The 16,621-nt window shown below is 32.5% G+C and overlaps 1 protein-coding gene across 3 annotated transcripts; it reads right to left on the reverse strand.

Moving 5' to 3' along the window:
• Positions 1–1,063: 1,063 nt before the first annotated feature.
• Positions 1,064–13,006, reverse strand: LOC111902652 (isoflavone reductase homolog). 3 transcript variants are annotated; one of them, XM_052766814.1, is made up of 5 exons: positions 12,611–13,005; positions 12,273–12,513; positions 11,968–12,171; positions 8,985–9,103; positions 1,064–1,184 (listed from the first exon to the last, which is right to left on the reverse strand). In XM_052766814.1, the coding sequence occupies exons 1-5, from the start codon at positions 12,938–12,940 to the stop codon at positions 1,152–1,154; spliced, it is 927 nt and encodes a 308-aa protein (XP_052622774.1). In that variant the 5' UTR covers positions 12,941–13,005; the 3' UTR covers positions 1,064–1,151. The 3 variants fall into 3 exon arrangements, with proteins under 3 accessions (XP_052622774.1, XP_052622773.1, XP_023754236.1); XM_052766813.1 differs by lacking the exon at positions 1,064–1,184 and adding an exon at positions 6,528–6,761 and having other exon boundaries at positions 12,611–13,006; XM_023898468.3 differs by lacking the exon at positions 1,064–1,184 and having other exon boundaries at positions 8,771–9,103.
• Between the last annotated feature and the right edge of the window lie 3,615 nt (positions 13,007–16,621).

Consider the following 16,621-nt stretch of genomic DNA (forward strand, 5'->3'; position numbering starts at 1 on the left):
TCAAAAGGAAAGGAGACGACAGGATCGCAGCGCATCACACTATGATTTCATCATCATGAGATCTTTGGGAGTTGTACTCTGATAATACTCTTCTATGACATGCCTTAGTTATCTGAAATACTGGCTTTTTATTATGAAATGAGTTAACACTATAGATGTTTCAGACTACTGGTTTTATACTTAATTAAAAATGAAATTTTTGGCTATGAATTTTGGGATGTTACATTTATGATTTGGGATATGTTTTAAGACTAGATCTGAGACTTGGACAAAATGACATATAGGATTAAGTCCTTAAAAGTTGGAATTCTAAGCCCTCGTGTACGTTGGGCGTACCTGGATGTATGTTGAGCGTACACTGTTAGAAGCCCAATCAGCATCAAGAGTACATGGTGCATACTAGCCGAGTTCACATGGCTTACTTGGTCCGTGTTGACTTCGAACTGTTGACTTTTTGATCGTTTACCATGTTTGACCAAGGGTATTTTGGGGAAAATATTATTAATGGGAAATGTTTGGATATTAAGGATTTGATTGAGCCGGTTGTCGGAGCTGGGAATTATTCAGACTGCATTCAGACTATGAGGTGAGTTTTCCTCACTTTACTTACGGGTCGAAGGCACCAAGTTCGGCCTATTGGATTGATATCCTGGTTACCATATGATGTTATGATGTTATGATTCATTAGATCCGTATGATTATCTTTATTTACCGGTTTATGTTCATATTTGTTTGTTGCATATGTCGACATGTTGGTTTGGGTTGAGGTGGTCCTGCTTTGTGTTGTAGGCCAAGAGACCCAAGGACGACCAAAAAGGATGTGGGCCCTAGGAGACGGTCCATTCAAGTCGGAGGCCCGTAGAGTGGTTCGGATAGGCTGTAGGCCCTGCGAGGCGGTCCAGTCAGGCCTACTGCTCGTGGAGCGGTCTAGATAAGCTGTATGTCACACCCCAAAACCAAGAACGGCGGAAACGTTCTGGGGCGGAGGACGTCATGTATAGTATCACAACAATGAAAAGTAGTAAACAAGCAACAACATCATCCATTGCATTAATAATATAATTATTATACAAGTGTGTTCTGTCAAATTATAATAGACACTAAAGCATAAATCAAAATGAAAGATGAATCTTGAAGAAGCTCCATCTTCTCTAAACCTTGCATCGGTACCTGTCTATGATGACCTGAGGATACAAGTAATTTTGAAAGAGAGTATCAGCTTTAAAGCTGGTGAGATCATAAGTATTTTAGTGTCTTAATTTGTATGTAAGAATTTGTAAGTATTGAAAATGTATGTAAATCGTAAGTATTGAAAATGTATGTAAATCGACTGTATTGAAAATGTATGTAAATCGACTATAAACGTTTGAAAAACTCTAGAAATCCCTATGATTCCTACTATTATAACAGGGAGTCTTCTACCAAGACTTAACTGATCTATATGTAGTCTTCTACCAAGACTTAACTGATCTATATGTAGTCTTCTACCAAGACCTAACTGCTCTGAATGTTCGTTTCTTGTAAAAGTGTGTAATTTTCCCAAGTGTAACTATCATTAAAAAAATATAGTTTTTACATTTAATGTTTAAGTGAAATGATCACTAAATATATGAAAAGGGGAAATTAATGTAGTATTGTAGTGTTGTATTATAGGAACTACTGCTGTACTAACTACCTTAAACCAGATTTATATTAAGGTATCATGTGATTAATTTCACCATTCTATCGACTGGTAACAACGACAAAGGTATGGTCGTAAAAAGAAATGACGTTTGGCACCCGCAGACCTGCAGGTCCGGCTGTAGCTAGCAGCAAGGTGTAGGACAGTCAATCCAGTATAGATCTATACACAAACTCACGCTCTCCCTCCAAGAGAATTCTGGCTACAACTCGGGCCATGACATTTAAGGCATGCTCCGATACAGTGGATCACAATTTTTGTCAATGTATATATGTATATGTAATGTATTGTTACTCGTTCTAGTATCGTAGTATACGTTCTCTTTCTAGTATAGTTGTATATGTTCTTCCTCTAGTATAGTTGTATATGTTCTTCTCCTAGTATAGTTGTATATGTTCTCATAGTAATGTAATGTATATATTCTCATAGTAATAAGTATTGACTCATGAATGAACTGACTCATTGTATGATATCGTGTTCTAGTAATAGTTCTAGTATCTTCCTAAACTACCCATATGGTAGTTTACTAGTAATCTAACTGGTACGTATGGACATGGATGTATACCCTTGCTACCCAAGGGCATTGGATGAACTGGAAGGACCTTTATGACTATATATGTACACATGATATATAACAAATATTTAAACGACCTTCGGATGAGTACCCGATATCCCACCAGACCACATCCAAATCGAGGAAAAGGAAACAAGGTGGATAGCCTTCCTAAGTCTTTTAAACATTTCTTATATAACTATACATATAGAGGCATGAAATTTATAATATAAAAGCAATAAAATAAGTTTTGTAAAACCTTTGAACATAATAATCATCTAAGAAAAGATCGACTTGATGTCAATCTATAAAACGGTTTGAAGGCATGGGTTTGATAAAACAGTTTAAGTATAAATAAACATTTGTTTGAAACACAGTTGTAAATGAGTTTGAAATGAAACATAAAGGGTAAAATGTACAGTTTAATAAGGAGTTTTAAACATATAAAGTGTTTATGAAAATCATTTGAAGGAAACTGTTTGGTAAAACGGCTAATGAGTAGTAAATCATTTGAATGCTGCTTATTAATCACATGTGCTTGATATAATAAGTAGCATAATTCTACTTGTATCCCCCATAAAACATTTAAAAATAGTTAAAACATTGAGTAAGGGGTATGAACTCACATGTTGTGGGTGATATGGATGAACTGAAGAGGTAGGACTGCTAGGTGTCAAGTGAAGACTTTAGACACACACAATGGTCCTAATTACATATGAAGACATATGTATATAACAATTAGTGATTATAACACTAATTAAACATGTAAAAACATCCTATTGCGAGGAAAACACTTTTGGTCAAATTCTAGGAGGCTAATGGGTTGCAACAAAGGAGTGCAAGACCTCTTATGGGAGTTTATGGTCAAAAGACAATATGTGTTGCAGTTTACGGCCCAGTGGAGTAAACTCCTGGCCGTAAACTCTCTATATGGTCCCTAAATGAAGCTTAACATTATTACAACTTACGTGGTGAAGTGCTTCAAGGCTTAAACAAGTGTTTGGGCTTCCTTTTAACTCCTTTGAGGAGTTCACGGCCCATGGACCATATCCCATGGAGATTACGGCCGTAATCTCCCTTGGGAGGGGGGTTTGTTGTGTTTTCAAGTCCTTAATTTATCTAAGAATGAAGCAAGGAAATTGTCCAAGGCTTTAGGAGAGTTTATAGCACCATTTGGCACTATTTCTTGGAGTTCACGACCCTGGAACTTCTTGGGTCGTGAACACCTTTTTCTTGGTGTTCTAAAGGTGTTTGCTAGTCCTAAACACATTAGGGTAGTTGTCTAAATTAGTCTCTTGGCTTAAGGAAGGTTTTTAAGGCATTTTGACACTTAAAAATGGAGTTCACGGCCCAAGAACTTCCTTGGCCGTGAACTCTCTTCTAGCCATGATTCTTAATTGTTTTGTGGTCTTAAACATGTAATGGCAGCTTCTAGGTTCATTCCCAAGGCTTTGAGGGACATTGGGCACACTTTTGGCCCTTAAAAAGGAGTTTACTCTCCAAGTGTTCTTGGGCGGTAAACTCCCGAATCTTGGGGTTTTGATCCGATTTTGATGTTATAAAACACAATCTAAGCTATATAATACAACTAGATAGAAGTACTCACGATTTGGGATAAAAACCCAAAGATCCGTGAGAGAGAATTTGACTTTTCTCTAGTTGGAAATGTAACTAATGAATAAATATGGTTCAGATTACTATATATAGTCCTGAGATTTTCGGCAGAAAGATATTTTATTCCCGGAATGAACTCTAATATCCTAGAGTATTAGAATAACAGTGTTGCACAAAACCCTAGTGCATCCACTCTCCTGATATCTCCTTAAGTGCTAATCCTGAAATACTCAAACTTATACCCAAAGTCTGGAATTTCACTGTAACTGTTCTAACTTCTATTGGCTTGATATGGTTTGTTCAGAAGGGAAATTTCAGGTTGTCACACTATAGGCCCTGTGATGCGGTCCAGTCAGACTGACTGATCATGTTTCCATGCTTGTTTGTTATGTTTATGTGGTGGTACTTTGGGGGAGCTCACTAAGCGTTTTCTTACAGTATTAGTTTTTTTTTTCAGGTACTTCAGAGGACCGTGGCAAGGCGAAGGTTTGACCATACACATCCTTGGTTTTATGATTGATTTGATCTTGGGAGACTTTGTTTTGAAAACAATGATTATGTAAACACTTCTTTTCAGTAAATGGGTTGTCTTAACAAATCTAAATTTATTGTGATTTTTAGATGTTAAAGATCTGCCACACAGATCCAACCTATTGATCACTGAGCTTCCCTACTCCAAACTTGCTCTAACTACCGGGTCCCACCCTCATGAGTCACACACTTACCAATTCACGATACACTGTGACACCATTAGATCCACCTAAACTTTAAGATCACAGAACACCCTATTTATGCGAAAGTTCCATCCGTGGCCTTAGGACTTACCACTAATACCATATGTCCTGAGCATAACCTTTAATATTTGAATGTTCCGCTCACTCAAGATAACATGACCAATAGGGCCTCACCATCGGGTCTCACCCAAGCTAGCATAGCCAAACGGTTCTCACCTTCAGTTAGAATCTATACTAGTCCAACCACCAATACAACTCTAACAGTGCTCCTGCTTGAACACGGGGAGGCTAAATACCAATAAAGAGCCCGAATAAACCTGAATAAAGGATATGATCCCCTCACAGTAACCATTCTTGTAACTTCCAAACTCATCCTAACGGATACTACGGGCTAGTCTGTAGTCCTGCCATATATCCACTAAATCCTTGGGCCCAACCCATGGTCTTGCCAACTATCCATAAAACTGAGCCAAAATCAACATGATTCAAAACCACAACATGTTGAACCCCAAACAGGCGTTCAGGTTGTGTTTCAAACCCTAAAGCCTTCATCACACAAGAACAGGCATAGGGGTACAAATATAATCCTCAATGTGATCCTAGCCACGAACCCATAATGCAACACTACCAATGCTCCACGTCCTCAGCCATGATAACCTGAATTCCTCAACATTTTCCTACCTGATTACGACCGAACAATGAACATTGCTCCTAGCATAAACCCCGACTCATACCACAACTAGAATTGGCTTTCAACTTGTCCTAGAATATGAAATTCCATATTAATTCACACCTGGAAAATATTTCCATTAATCCAAACAATTTCCCCCCACTTGTATTCAGCTACACTATGCTAAAATCATAACCATTAGGTTTCTGATCCATCTAACACTCCTCGCTACACAACCACGACCATCTAGACCTTACAAGAACTAAGATTCCAAGACCACACAAGTTAGGGTACCCACACCCCAAACCTGATTAGACACTTCACTACTCTTGATGAAATATTTCCGTAAGCAAAGCAACTTCCAGTGATACAATTCCAAATCCTTAAACAACCTCAACTGATAACTGATGACAAATAACGAATAACCCACTATCAGAAAAGATAGATGACCAATCCAACAAATCCCTTTCTATTGGGCAAAACCCGTACGAACATGCATCAACCACGCCCGAAGGTTGATATATCACAATAGCTCTTACCGTACTAACGATAGTGATTGGTTCAACGAGCTAACCAACTCCTCAGCTGACATCCAACATGAGCAGCACAAGCACCTCTGAGCTCTATCTTTGTTGCCCTAGAAGGGACAACTGGCTACAATGAGGTCTTTTCTTTGAAGCTTTTGATGCGAGGACTGCACACACATCCCTGAAAGCATGAATTTGATAGCAACTCATCTTTCACTCGCATCTTAACCAATCCCTTATACCCTTCAACCATGAAAGATCTCACCTATATCGAACGACAAAACCCCAATGAACTTGCACTGCAACTTCCTTCGTCCCCTTTCACTGAATCAAAATCAATCATGTTGCTGATCCTCCAGACAGAACACTCAACTCACTCCCACCTAGGTCTCACACCATCACTGACTGTCGCCTCCCAAGTTGATGCCTACGACTGGCTCAACCAGATACCATTCACCCATGATTCTTGGCATGCAAAAATGGCGTATAGGAGAATTCCTCGATTAATAAAAACCATACAATCATAAAGAAACTATGATACTTAGGTAGGGACTTAACTAAACTGAACATAATATATAATCACATAAGCATAAGCAATACAAGTATGAAGGGAAACATACCCACAAGGTATTGAGGTCTTGACTCCGCCTCAAGAGGAACTGCGGATGATGGGGTTTGAGACGCCACAAACAACCAACATGGGAAAGTTTTCCCTAATGTGAACAGGCTGATGACAATGATGACATAATTCTATCTCAAGGGTTCATTCTTGGCAAACATAGCTCTTTCGCCCACACCTGCCGCATTTGAACTTGCAGCACACAGGCTCGTGGGTCCCTCTACCCTTAGTGAAAATGTCATGGTCCCTATAGCCTCCAATAATTAGCATGGAAACATCAAGCTTCTTAGATGTTGTTAGCAGAGTTAGGTCATGAGTCTGCTTCCTCTTTCCTATTTGCATCTCCAAACCGAGCTCACGCTCCTGAGTCACATTCTAGACCATTTAGATTATTATCTATAGGTTCCACATACATATTTTTGGAATCAAATTTTGAGCCAAAAAAATTTAATAAGAATTTCACTATGTTACAAATTACCTTCAAGTTATATCTAAAAAATGGCACAAATAAGCACTCTAAATTGCAATTATTCTAGATTTGTGATCGATCCAATTATTGGACAAGTTTTCATACATTTTGGGTCACCCTACGATTGATATATATTTAGATTGGTACATTTATTGTATATAGATCGAGTTGTACTTTTCTGCAAATTTGGTGATGCTAGAAAGGATGTCGAGTCAGATTGCTATGAGAGGTTCAGATCAACACTAAGTGAATTGATTCCTACAATGGTGCCGGAGTGATAAAACCCAATTACAAATGAAGAGAAGATGTCAAATGAGAGATCACACAACTTTTGTGATAAGAGTGTACACTTAAAAAGAGCTCCAAGCAAGCCTATCCATTTTCTTTCTCCCTACAACAAAGATTTTCCATTGTTTGTATTTTCCATTGAGGACTGTGATTAACCTTCCCTCCTTACTCGCCTGAAGGAGTTGTTATGGGTTGTAGTTTATGGTTCCAATAACAACGGGATGAAAATTCTATGGATAATGACAAGTTCAACTTAGACCATGTTGACTGACCTTAACTAGGTTCTGTGACTCCAACCATTCCTTTTATTTTTATTATAGTTCATCCCAAGTTCAAGCTTGGAGTGATTTGATAGTTTCATTTTATTTACTTATTTTTATAGTTTATTTTAGCAAATTGCTTTCATAATTTAGTTAATCATCATGCATATTTTCCTTTTTTTCATTTTCCATCTATATCGGGTACTTTCTAGTTTTTGAGCTTTATTGCAGATATTTAGAGAAATTGAGCAGAACGTGGATGGAGATTCGAAAGACAAACATAGTTCAATCAGATGATCCGGATTGTCGGGGCTTATCAAAGAGTTTTGGATTAAAGACTAATGCCATTGGAACTTACTTTTAAGATTATATGAAAGAAACTTGGGCATGGTGGATTAGAAGATGGAATCACAAGGTCTAAGAAATTGATGGGTCTTTGGATGATTTTTAGGTTATGAAACTCTTGGGCTTTTATCTACTTTTTGGGGGCTATATGGTATTTCATTTGGGCTTCTAAGATCATTCAAAGAAGTCAAAGCTAGAAGACAAATAAGACCAAAGAAGAAAGGGAGACAAGCAAAACTACTCTTGATCAGCACACCTCACGAGGTCGTGTGAGAATAGACACTGCAGCTCACACAGCCGCATGGCTCCTATAGGGCAATTTCAGATTTTCATATTTAGTTACTATTTGAGGGTAGTTTGGCGGGGAGTTTGGAGGTTCAGATTTTTGGTACTTTTCTATGTACTTTTGGAGCTCTAGAAGGTGAGAAGAACTTGAAGAACATATCATATTTTCATCTAGATTCTTTGGTGAATGTTTGGTATTTTTAAACTCTTATCATTTTTTTTTAAACTTATCCAAGTTAGGCTAAGTTAATCTTACTTGGCTTTAGTTGAACTCCTTGAATGTTTGGATGATGTTGAAGAACTCCATGAACTTGTTCTTGAATCTTTATGAAAGTGTTTTCCATTTTAACATCTTCTTTCTACTTATATGTCTTTATTCATGAGTATAAATGTATATGTAGTGATTTGTTGGCTAATTTATTAATTATGTGATGGATCTTTAAATTAGCAAGCAACAAATGATTCGTGTGTTAGTTTTCACTTCACACAATCATAAAAACATTTTCTCCAACATGGTAGTTAAAGCATTTGACTCCTCTTGGATTTGGTGACTTTTGGTTCTTAATGCCAGTTAACTTTCACTAATTACATGCTTAATGAAAATTATGTCTTTAACTAAGGACATATGTTATGAGCTTCCCTATCTATTTTAATAACTAAGCAAAGTCTAGGTAATCTCAAGCTTCTTGGATTACTATAGCCAAACTAGAGATTTATGACAAGTATTGCACCTTGGATTCTACTGATGTATTAACCAAATGTTTAAGTGATACAACATAATTCATTTATAATTAAAATACACCGGAATACTTATAGAAAGACTTAACTAACAACATGTGAGATATATGAACTTATTGTCATAGACACACATATACTAAGCTCTTTTGGCATCAATTATAGATATCGTTGTAGATATTCATCCATACGAGTGTATCTCACCTCTGGATAAAGATTAGAAGCTTCTTCTCCATGTTTTCCAATTTCGAAGTTCATCAAACAACCATCATAGAAAATTTGATATATCCGTTCAAATCCTGCTTTATAAGCATGGTCCAAATCTACAAAATATATTTCAACACAACAAAACATCATTTTTTGTTGAGTTTTCAATTTTGTAAAATATATATACCCATAACAAAATATAGTCAAACAATGATAATTGTTGAAAAATAAGATAATAGTTCTTGGCATAATCTAAACCACCAAATAAATAGATTTAGATCTAGAAAATAGATTAACACAAATTAATAAATGAACCCAAGTCGTACTTGTCCCATATATGATTTGTTCATGTTAAACTTAGAGCACATTTAATTTTGTTATATATATATATATATATATATATATATATATATATATATATATATATATATATATATATAAAAGTTCAATTGAGAAAATAAGAAAATGCTGAGAATGACGCAATCAATCAATCTTAGCCTCAAATTTATTTTGTCATAAAATATTTCGTTGTATTTACAGAAATGAGGAAGCAATAAACATGAGTTTTTCAAAGTTGTAATACAATAATACACGTGTGTTTTTCAAAGTTGTAATACGTTTTCCTAACTATGTTAATCATTACCATAATATATGCAAATAACTTTTTTTTGTTCTTTTTACTTTTAATAAGCTATTTTTATTAAAAAACGATTTTTAATATATCAAAATTAATAATTTTTTATTATCTATAAATAAACATTCATATTAATATAATTTCAACATTATATGTATATATATATATATATATATATATATATATATATATATATATATATATATATATATAGTTTCATCTCTCGTTATTTATTAGTAAATAACAAATGTTCTATAATAAAAATCTAATGCACTTTTATTCACTTATGAATTACGGAAGCTGAAACTCTAAAAAAATAAAAATAAAAATTTATATTTAAATTATATCAATATGAATGCCTATTTATAGTGAATAAAAATTATGAATTTTAATATACTTAAAATTGTATTTCAATAAAAATAGTTCCTTACAAATTTATTATAAAAAAGAAAAAAAATTATGTTTTTTTATATGTTAAGGTAATGATTAACATTGTTTAAAGAAACATGTTTTATTTGAAAACGCACGTATATACAGTTGTCTTTTCCATCGGTAAGACAAAATGTTTTACGACAAAATAAATTTGTGACTCATATTGATTCCTTAATTTGCAACTTTTTTTCTCAATGGAACCATCTCTCTCTCTCTCTCTCTCTCTCTCTCTCTCTATATATATATATATATATATATATATATATATATATATATATATATATATAATCAAATAAATAAAAGTTTTTTACCACTTGTCACTTTGTCATTTAAGTTGTCAAATATCATTTTGTGGTTATTTTGAATTAATTTTTTTTCACATGTCATTTTATGTTTTTTTCTATTTTTTTTTAAATTTCACATAATATTTTAATGTAATAATTGTAATAAATGTAGTAATAAATGGATATCATTAATATGTCATTAATAAACTTACATTTTAATTTCAAAATTCTCAAAATTAAAGTTCATTATTTTTTTTATTTATTTAAATTATTTCTTTATATTTAAAAGATAAAACAATTCCATTATAATAATTTATTATTTTTTCTTATTTTCTTATAAATTCAAAGTTCTTAAATATTTAAACATTTATATTTAATGTTTTTTAAAATTAATCTATGTAATAAATTGGTCTCACTACTAGTATATATATATATATATATATATATATATATATATATATATATATATATATATATATATATACTAGGTGTGAGACATGTGTCTTACACAGGTTGATTTTAAAAAAGATTAAAAGTTAAATTAAAGTTTAAACAAAAAATATTTTTTAATATATAACTTTAAAATAAGAAATAATGAAACGTATTTATTGCAATTTAGTGTGGCTTTAGTCTAGAACTAGACTATCTCATTAAACGTCGAATATCCCTATGATGCGTATATATATATATATATATATATATATATATATATATATATATATATATATATATATATATATATATATATATATATATATATATTAGTTTATAACCCGTGTTAACCACAGTTATAAAATTAAGTAAACTTTCATATTAAAAAATCAAAATTATTAATCAATTATTTTAAATAAATTATTACTTAAAAGATATTTTTTTTAGTTATATAAAATTATAATCATTTGTTTAAATAAATACGTGAAGTTATATCATCTTATAATCTTTATTAATTTTATTTCATTTTTTTAATCTAATGTTATTTATTTAATATAATTAGAGTTAAAAATTTTAAAATTTGAAATTTAAAACGGAGAATCAATTATTAATTTAATATAATTAGAGTGAGGAATTTAAAATTTGAAATTGATAATTAATAAGTTGACAAATGGCATGATTGGTGACATAAAATTAATGAGGAACTCTAATAGTATGACACTTGTCAATAGGATAATAAACCTATTCATTTATTAGAATAGGAAGATATATAATGAATTCATGTGTTGAAATTTGGCTGTTTTTATGGATTTTTATGATGTATCCATTGCTAATTATTAACTATTATGTGTTTAGAGTGTTTTTGTTTTTAAAGATGGTTGATTTGGCAGCCCATTTAACCCGTTGACTTGAAACCTTACTTACCAATTTAGATATTCGGATTACTCATGTGATAACATGTATGAGTTTAGGACTAACCTTATAATCAAGTTTTGTACTTTTGTTTGAGTTGGAATGAGAAGTTTAGTGGTATGGAATATATATGATTTTTTTAAGAAAATATATTCCATTAAACCCTTAAAAAATGATAAATTTATATGAAAGAATAAAATATTAAGTTCTATAGAATTCAATTAAGTTCTATAGAATTCAATGTATTCTGCATAGGTCGACTAGGTCATAGCCTATATATACGAACCTTTCATGGAAGCAAGGAAATCTTGAGCGGAAATGTGCACTTTTTGTAGTGTTTTGTCGGTGAGTTTCTCCCATTTCTGAACCAACTGGTTGTGCGTAAGGATGTTTTCATGTGGTCGAAGATACAACGTCTTGTGCAACGTACGAGGATCGTCTACACTCTTAACCGTGTACGTTGCCACATCATCTTCATCCATAAAAACAACTGCATTTTAAACAAGTTAATCAAAACACAAATAACTAATTAAACCCATATATATCTCCTTACAATATACAAATCGACATAAATCCTAACTCATATCACACCTTTTTGATTTCCATCACCATAGATAGACACTCGGTTCTTTGGTGGGACAAGGGTGTTTGTTTGGGAGAGGTTGCCAACAAAGTAACCCCCCAAACAGTTTGCAGAAATATATGTATATGGTATTTTAGCATCTTCAATGGCTTTTCGTACTATCATCTTGTCTTCAAATGTCTCCTTTCCATATTCAACCCTATGTTCCATTCGTGAAGGGTCTATTCCAAACTCCGATGGCAAAAACCGCTGTTTCAATTAACATCATATATTTATCAAACTATATATACATGACTTTAAAAGTCAAGATAATGAAGTGATGATCAGATAAATATTCTGCACAAACCTTGATGTTCCCAGCTTCATTAATGGCGTCAACAAGCTTAAGTTGAAGAAGAATGTTATGTGAACGGAATTGCACTCCTGACATGGTGCATATCACGACATCAACTTCTTTAACGGCATTCACGAGAGATTGATGATCGGAGAATGAACCTTCAACTAATCGAGCTCCTTGTTGCTTAAATGATAGCAACGTCTGAAGCTTTTCAACTTCGTAACCTATTTCTCGACGCATAAGGACAAAAGTCGGGTGACCTTGAGCCAAACTAGCCTTCACAATCCTCTTACCGATGTACCCTGTGCCACCCACGACCAGAATCTTACTCTTCGACATTTTCAAGGTTTTTTTTTTGGAGAGGTTAATGAAATGTCGTTGGTTTACTTTTTGTGAGGTTAAAGAGACGATATCGCATATTTATAGAGAGAGAAGATAAGCTAAAGCTAGGATGGTGTATGCTGATGTCATCGTACTCACGTGCATCGAAATGGTCATTTGAAGTGATAATGATAATTAAAAATAAAATAATAGAAAAAGCATAATAGTGTTTTGAGAATTAAAAAGTATTTAAGATCCTTGTTATCTCATGAGCGTGATTCTTGGATTTGGAAAAGAGATGAGTCCAAAACCTTCTCTGCCAATATTTGAATTTTTGAGAATGATTATGACGAAGGCTGAAATGTTGGTTATATTAATTTTTTATGAGTTAGTTGGGTTGTGATCAAAATCAATTGTTTTTCATGGAGACTTTTTTTTGGAAAAGTTATGTATTGCTTACGATCTTACTAAAAAAGGAGTTAACTTGAACTCGGCCCTCGCCCCCTTTGTGCTAGATGAGTGTGTTGATTACCTGTTTTTTTATTGTTCCTTCGCTGTCTAAAATGGTTGCAAAAATGGTCTGGTTGTTTCATTTCTCTCCTCCAAATATGATCTCCATACCATTTTGGAGAATTTAAGATTGAGCAAAAAAGAGCTTTAAGTTAAAGTGTGCTTTGAGTTATTGCTTTTTTTGGGCCATTTGGAAGAAAAGAAATGACATATTGTTCAAAAATGCTTTTGAATAAGCGAAGAAGACAACGGATGATATACAATTAATTTCCTTCAAATGGTTAAAATATAAATCTTGTTTGAAGTCATTAGACGGGACAAATCGGTGTTGTTCTTCTAATTTTATATCTTTTTATTTTGTAATGTTCTAACGTCTTGTTATGTCATTCGAAAATTTTTTTTTTAAAAAAAATAAGATCCTCGTTTCTATTACATGATTTTTAAAATATAAATTATCCTCGTTTCAATTATGTTATATTTAAAATATAATTATTTTATTCTTTCATAGTTCTTGGAGTTTTTTATAATATAATAATTCCTTTCTTAAACTGATCAAATACTAAAATAAAATATTACACTGAATTAATCGAAATTATATTTTAGATTGTTTGTCAAGTTTGGATTTCTGGAGTTCTAGAATTTTGTGTTTCAATGATTCCAAGCATCGTTCAATAACAATTTTTAATGTTTATGTGATAATTACCGTTCCTTTCCATTCATCGTTCAATAACAATTTTTAATGCTCATTTGGGACAAAAACAAAATGGTCACTAACAATAGAAGGAGTTGTCACTAAACCAAACTTTGGGTCGTCATTTTTCATCGCTATAGGTCCGTCACAAAACTTGATTAGTGACCTAAATATAAAAGTGGTCACTAAATAGTGACTAAGATATACTGGTCATTAAATCTGAGACGACCCGTTTTGTACTAAATGTTGTCACTAATCAATGAAAGTCGTCACTGTTTTATCTAATCAGTGACCATAAAAAATTGTCACCGTCTTATCCGATTAGTAACCATAGAGAGTCATCACTGCCTCACTGGCTTATCCAATTACTGAGCATAAAATGTCATCACCGATTTATCCAATGAGTGACCATAAAAATTTTTCATTGATTTTTTTTATATTTTTATATTTAACTAGTTTAAATATCTATCGTTGAACTATTCCATAGTAAACATAAAATTGTCTCAAATCTTCTTTAAAAAAACTCACACCATATAAATTGTTCTCAAATTAAAAAAAAACGAAATGTTGGAGGAAAATTATTTTCTACTTGGCTCTATCTTAATTATTATGCAGACATATATCACCTACTCAATAAAACCTTAACACAACTTACCAGAAAATTGCACAAAAATAAAACATTAACACAATTTACCAGACATATATCATCCTTTGAACAGTGTTGATGAAATAGTATTGCAAAACAATAATCTATTACTCTTCAAAGGATGCTCAAACAAAGATGTCATCTCAATCTGCAATATATTTATGCAATTTCAGTTAACAAAATTCATTTTTTTTTTCACTTGACAAAAAAATCAATCAGTCAAAGAAACTTACATCAATCAAAGCTGCCTCAGAGCCCTTATTTCATGCTTTACCACATGTACTATTCAAAGCCTATTTGTTGAATGTGTAATGTTGTAAATAGAAATGAATGAAAGTATGATGCTATAATAAACAAGTAATGAAATTATGTTGCTATTTCTAGGATTTACAATGTTGTAGAATTGGTAAATTGAAATAGAAAAGAATCAAATACCTTTAGTATTGGTCCATTCCATTCAGGGAAAACAATGGAATGAACCATTCCATTCCTTTTCCAATTCCATCATACCAAACAATACCTTAAATCAACATCACATTACCTTTCTGCCAAAAGGAACTTTAGGTTATCCCCATGATAATTTATGTCTAACAACTCAAAATTAGCTTTTCCAGCCTGAAAAAAAAAACATCAAGCTTCAAAAAAACCAAAATTGAAATAATTTATGTCCCACATGATAAAAAAATATTAGGTAATCACCTTAATTAGGGCACCAAATTTCGAATCAAAGCTTTGATATCGCTTGCAAACACGCTCCCCCAAAGAACAATCGTTCAAAAGAAAAACATGATATTATGTTAAATAACATTGATAATGATAAAATGAAAATATATAATAAAGAAAAACATGAATTAGCTTTAAGGAAAAAAGAATTTATAAAGTTATAATAAAATATCTAAATATGGTAATATACAACATAAACATGCAAGTATATCTTTTGTGAAGACGGTAGATGGACCCTGCAACCTTTTTGTTTAAATCCATCTCCATAAAGGCACTGCAAATTTTACCTCTTCTAGTTACAGTACTACAATTGAATAACATCATTACAAAAAAATTTAAATTTTAACAGTGAAAACTATATAATTAATATGCAAATACCTTGTTAATACCAAATCTCATATACATTTTGATTCCCTATCGACAATAAATGGTGCTGATTTCAAATTTTAGTCTTTCATCATTAACATCCCCAACACGTTTTTTCTGGTATGCCATGTATAAAGTCCTATAATATCCAATTATCCACAATGTAATACTTTTGAGAAAGGTTCATGTAATGGGTAAAAATAGTAAAATACCCAAGTTCAAAGATTATAAACAATAGCTTAGTTGAATCTTTGCAATTCCAATAAGATACACTGTTCTTGGATTTCATTCCAGGAAATGTATGATGAATTTATCTGCAATTTGGTGTGCCATTATGTTAGAAACCTATTCAAAAACTTCATTCCAGGCTATAGAACCGATTGAATAAAAAATAGTGAAACTAATATAAGATTCAACACACAAATGAGGCATTTAATCAAGTATTCAACACATATAAGCTTGATCTACTATAAAGCTTTCAATTTAGCAGTTTGTATGTGTTCACAATTGACATAAATACAAACTCCTAATTATAAGTTGAGGTAATTTTACTTGCAATTGTATCAGGTGCATCACTTTGCTTTCACATCACCCAAGGAACAGTTTTTGCATATAACTCTCCACCAATTTCATAGGCCCACTCAACGTCTCCATATTCATTCCTAACCTATTATATATGACAACACACTGAGAAATATACTTCAAAAGAGTTAATCATAAGCATATATTTCGTATTCTATATGCACGAGAGTGATAAAACTTA

This window comes from Lactuca sativa, chromosome 8 (genome assembly GCF_002870075.4).
Source record: "Lactuca sativa cultivar Salinas chromosome 8, Lsat_Salinas_v11, whole genome shotgun sequence".
NCBI lineage: Eukaryota > Viridiplantae > Streptophyta > Magnoliopsida > Asterales > Asteraceae > Lactuca > Lactuca sativa.

Coding starts and splice junctions, on each gene's coding strand:
- LOC111902652 (XM_052766813.1), bottom strand. CDS start 12,940: ATGTCGAAGAGTAAGATTCTGGTCGTGGGTGGCACAGGGTACATCGGT. Junction 12,514..12,610: donor ATGAAGCTGGGAACATCAAG/GTTTGTGCAGAA, acceptor TAATTGAAACAG/CGGTTTTTGCCATCGGAGTT. Junction 6,762..8,984: donor CTTCTAATCTTTATCCAGAG/GTGAGATACACT, acceptor AATGTGACTCAG/GAGCGTGAGCTCGGTTTGGA.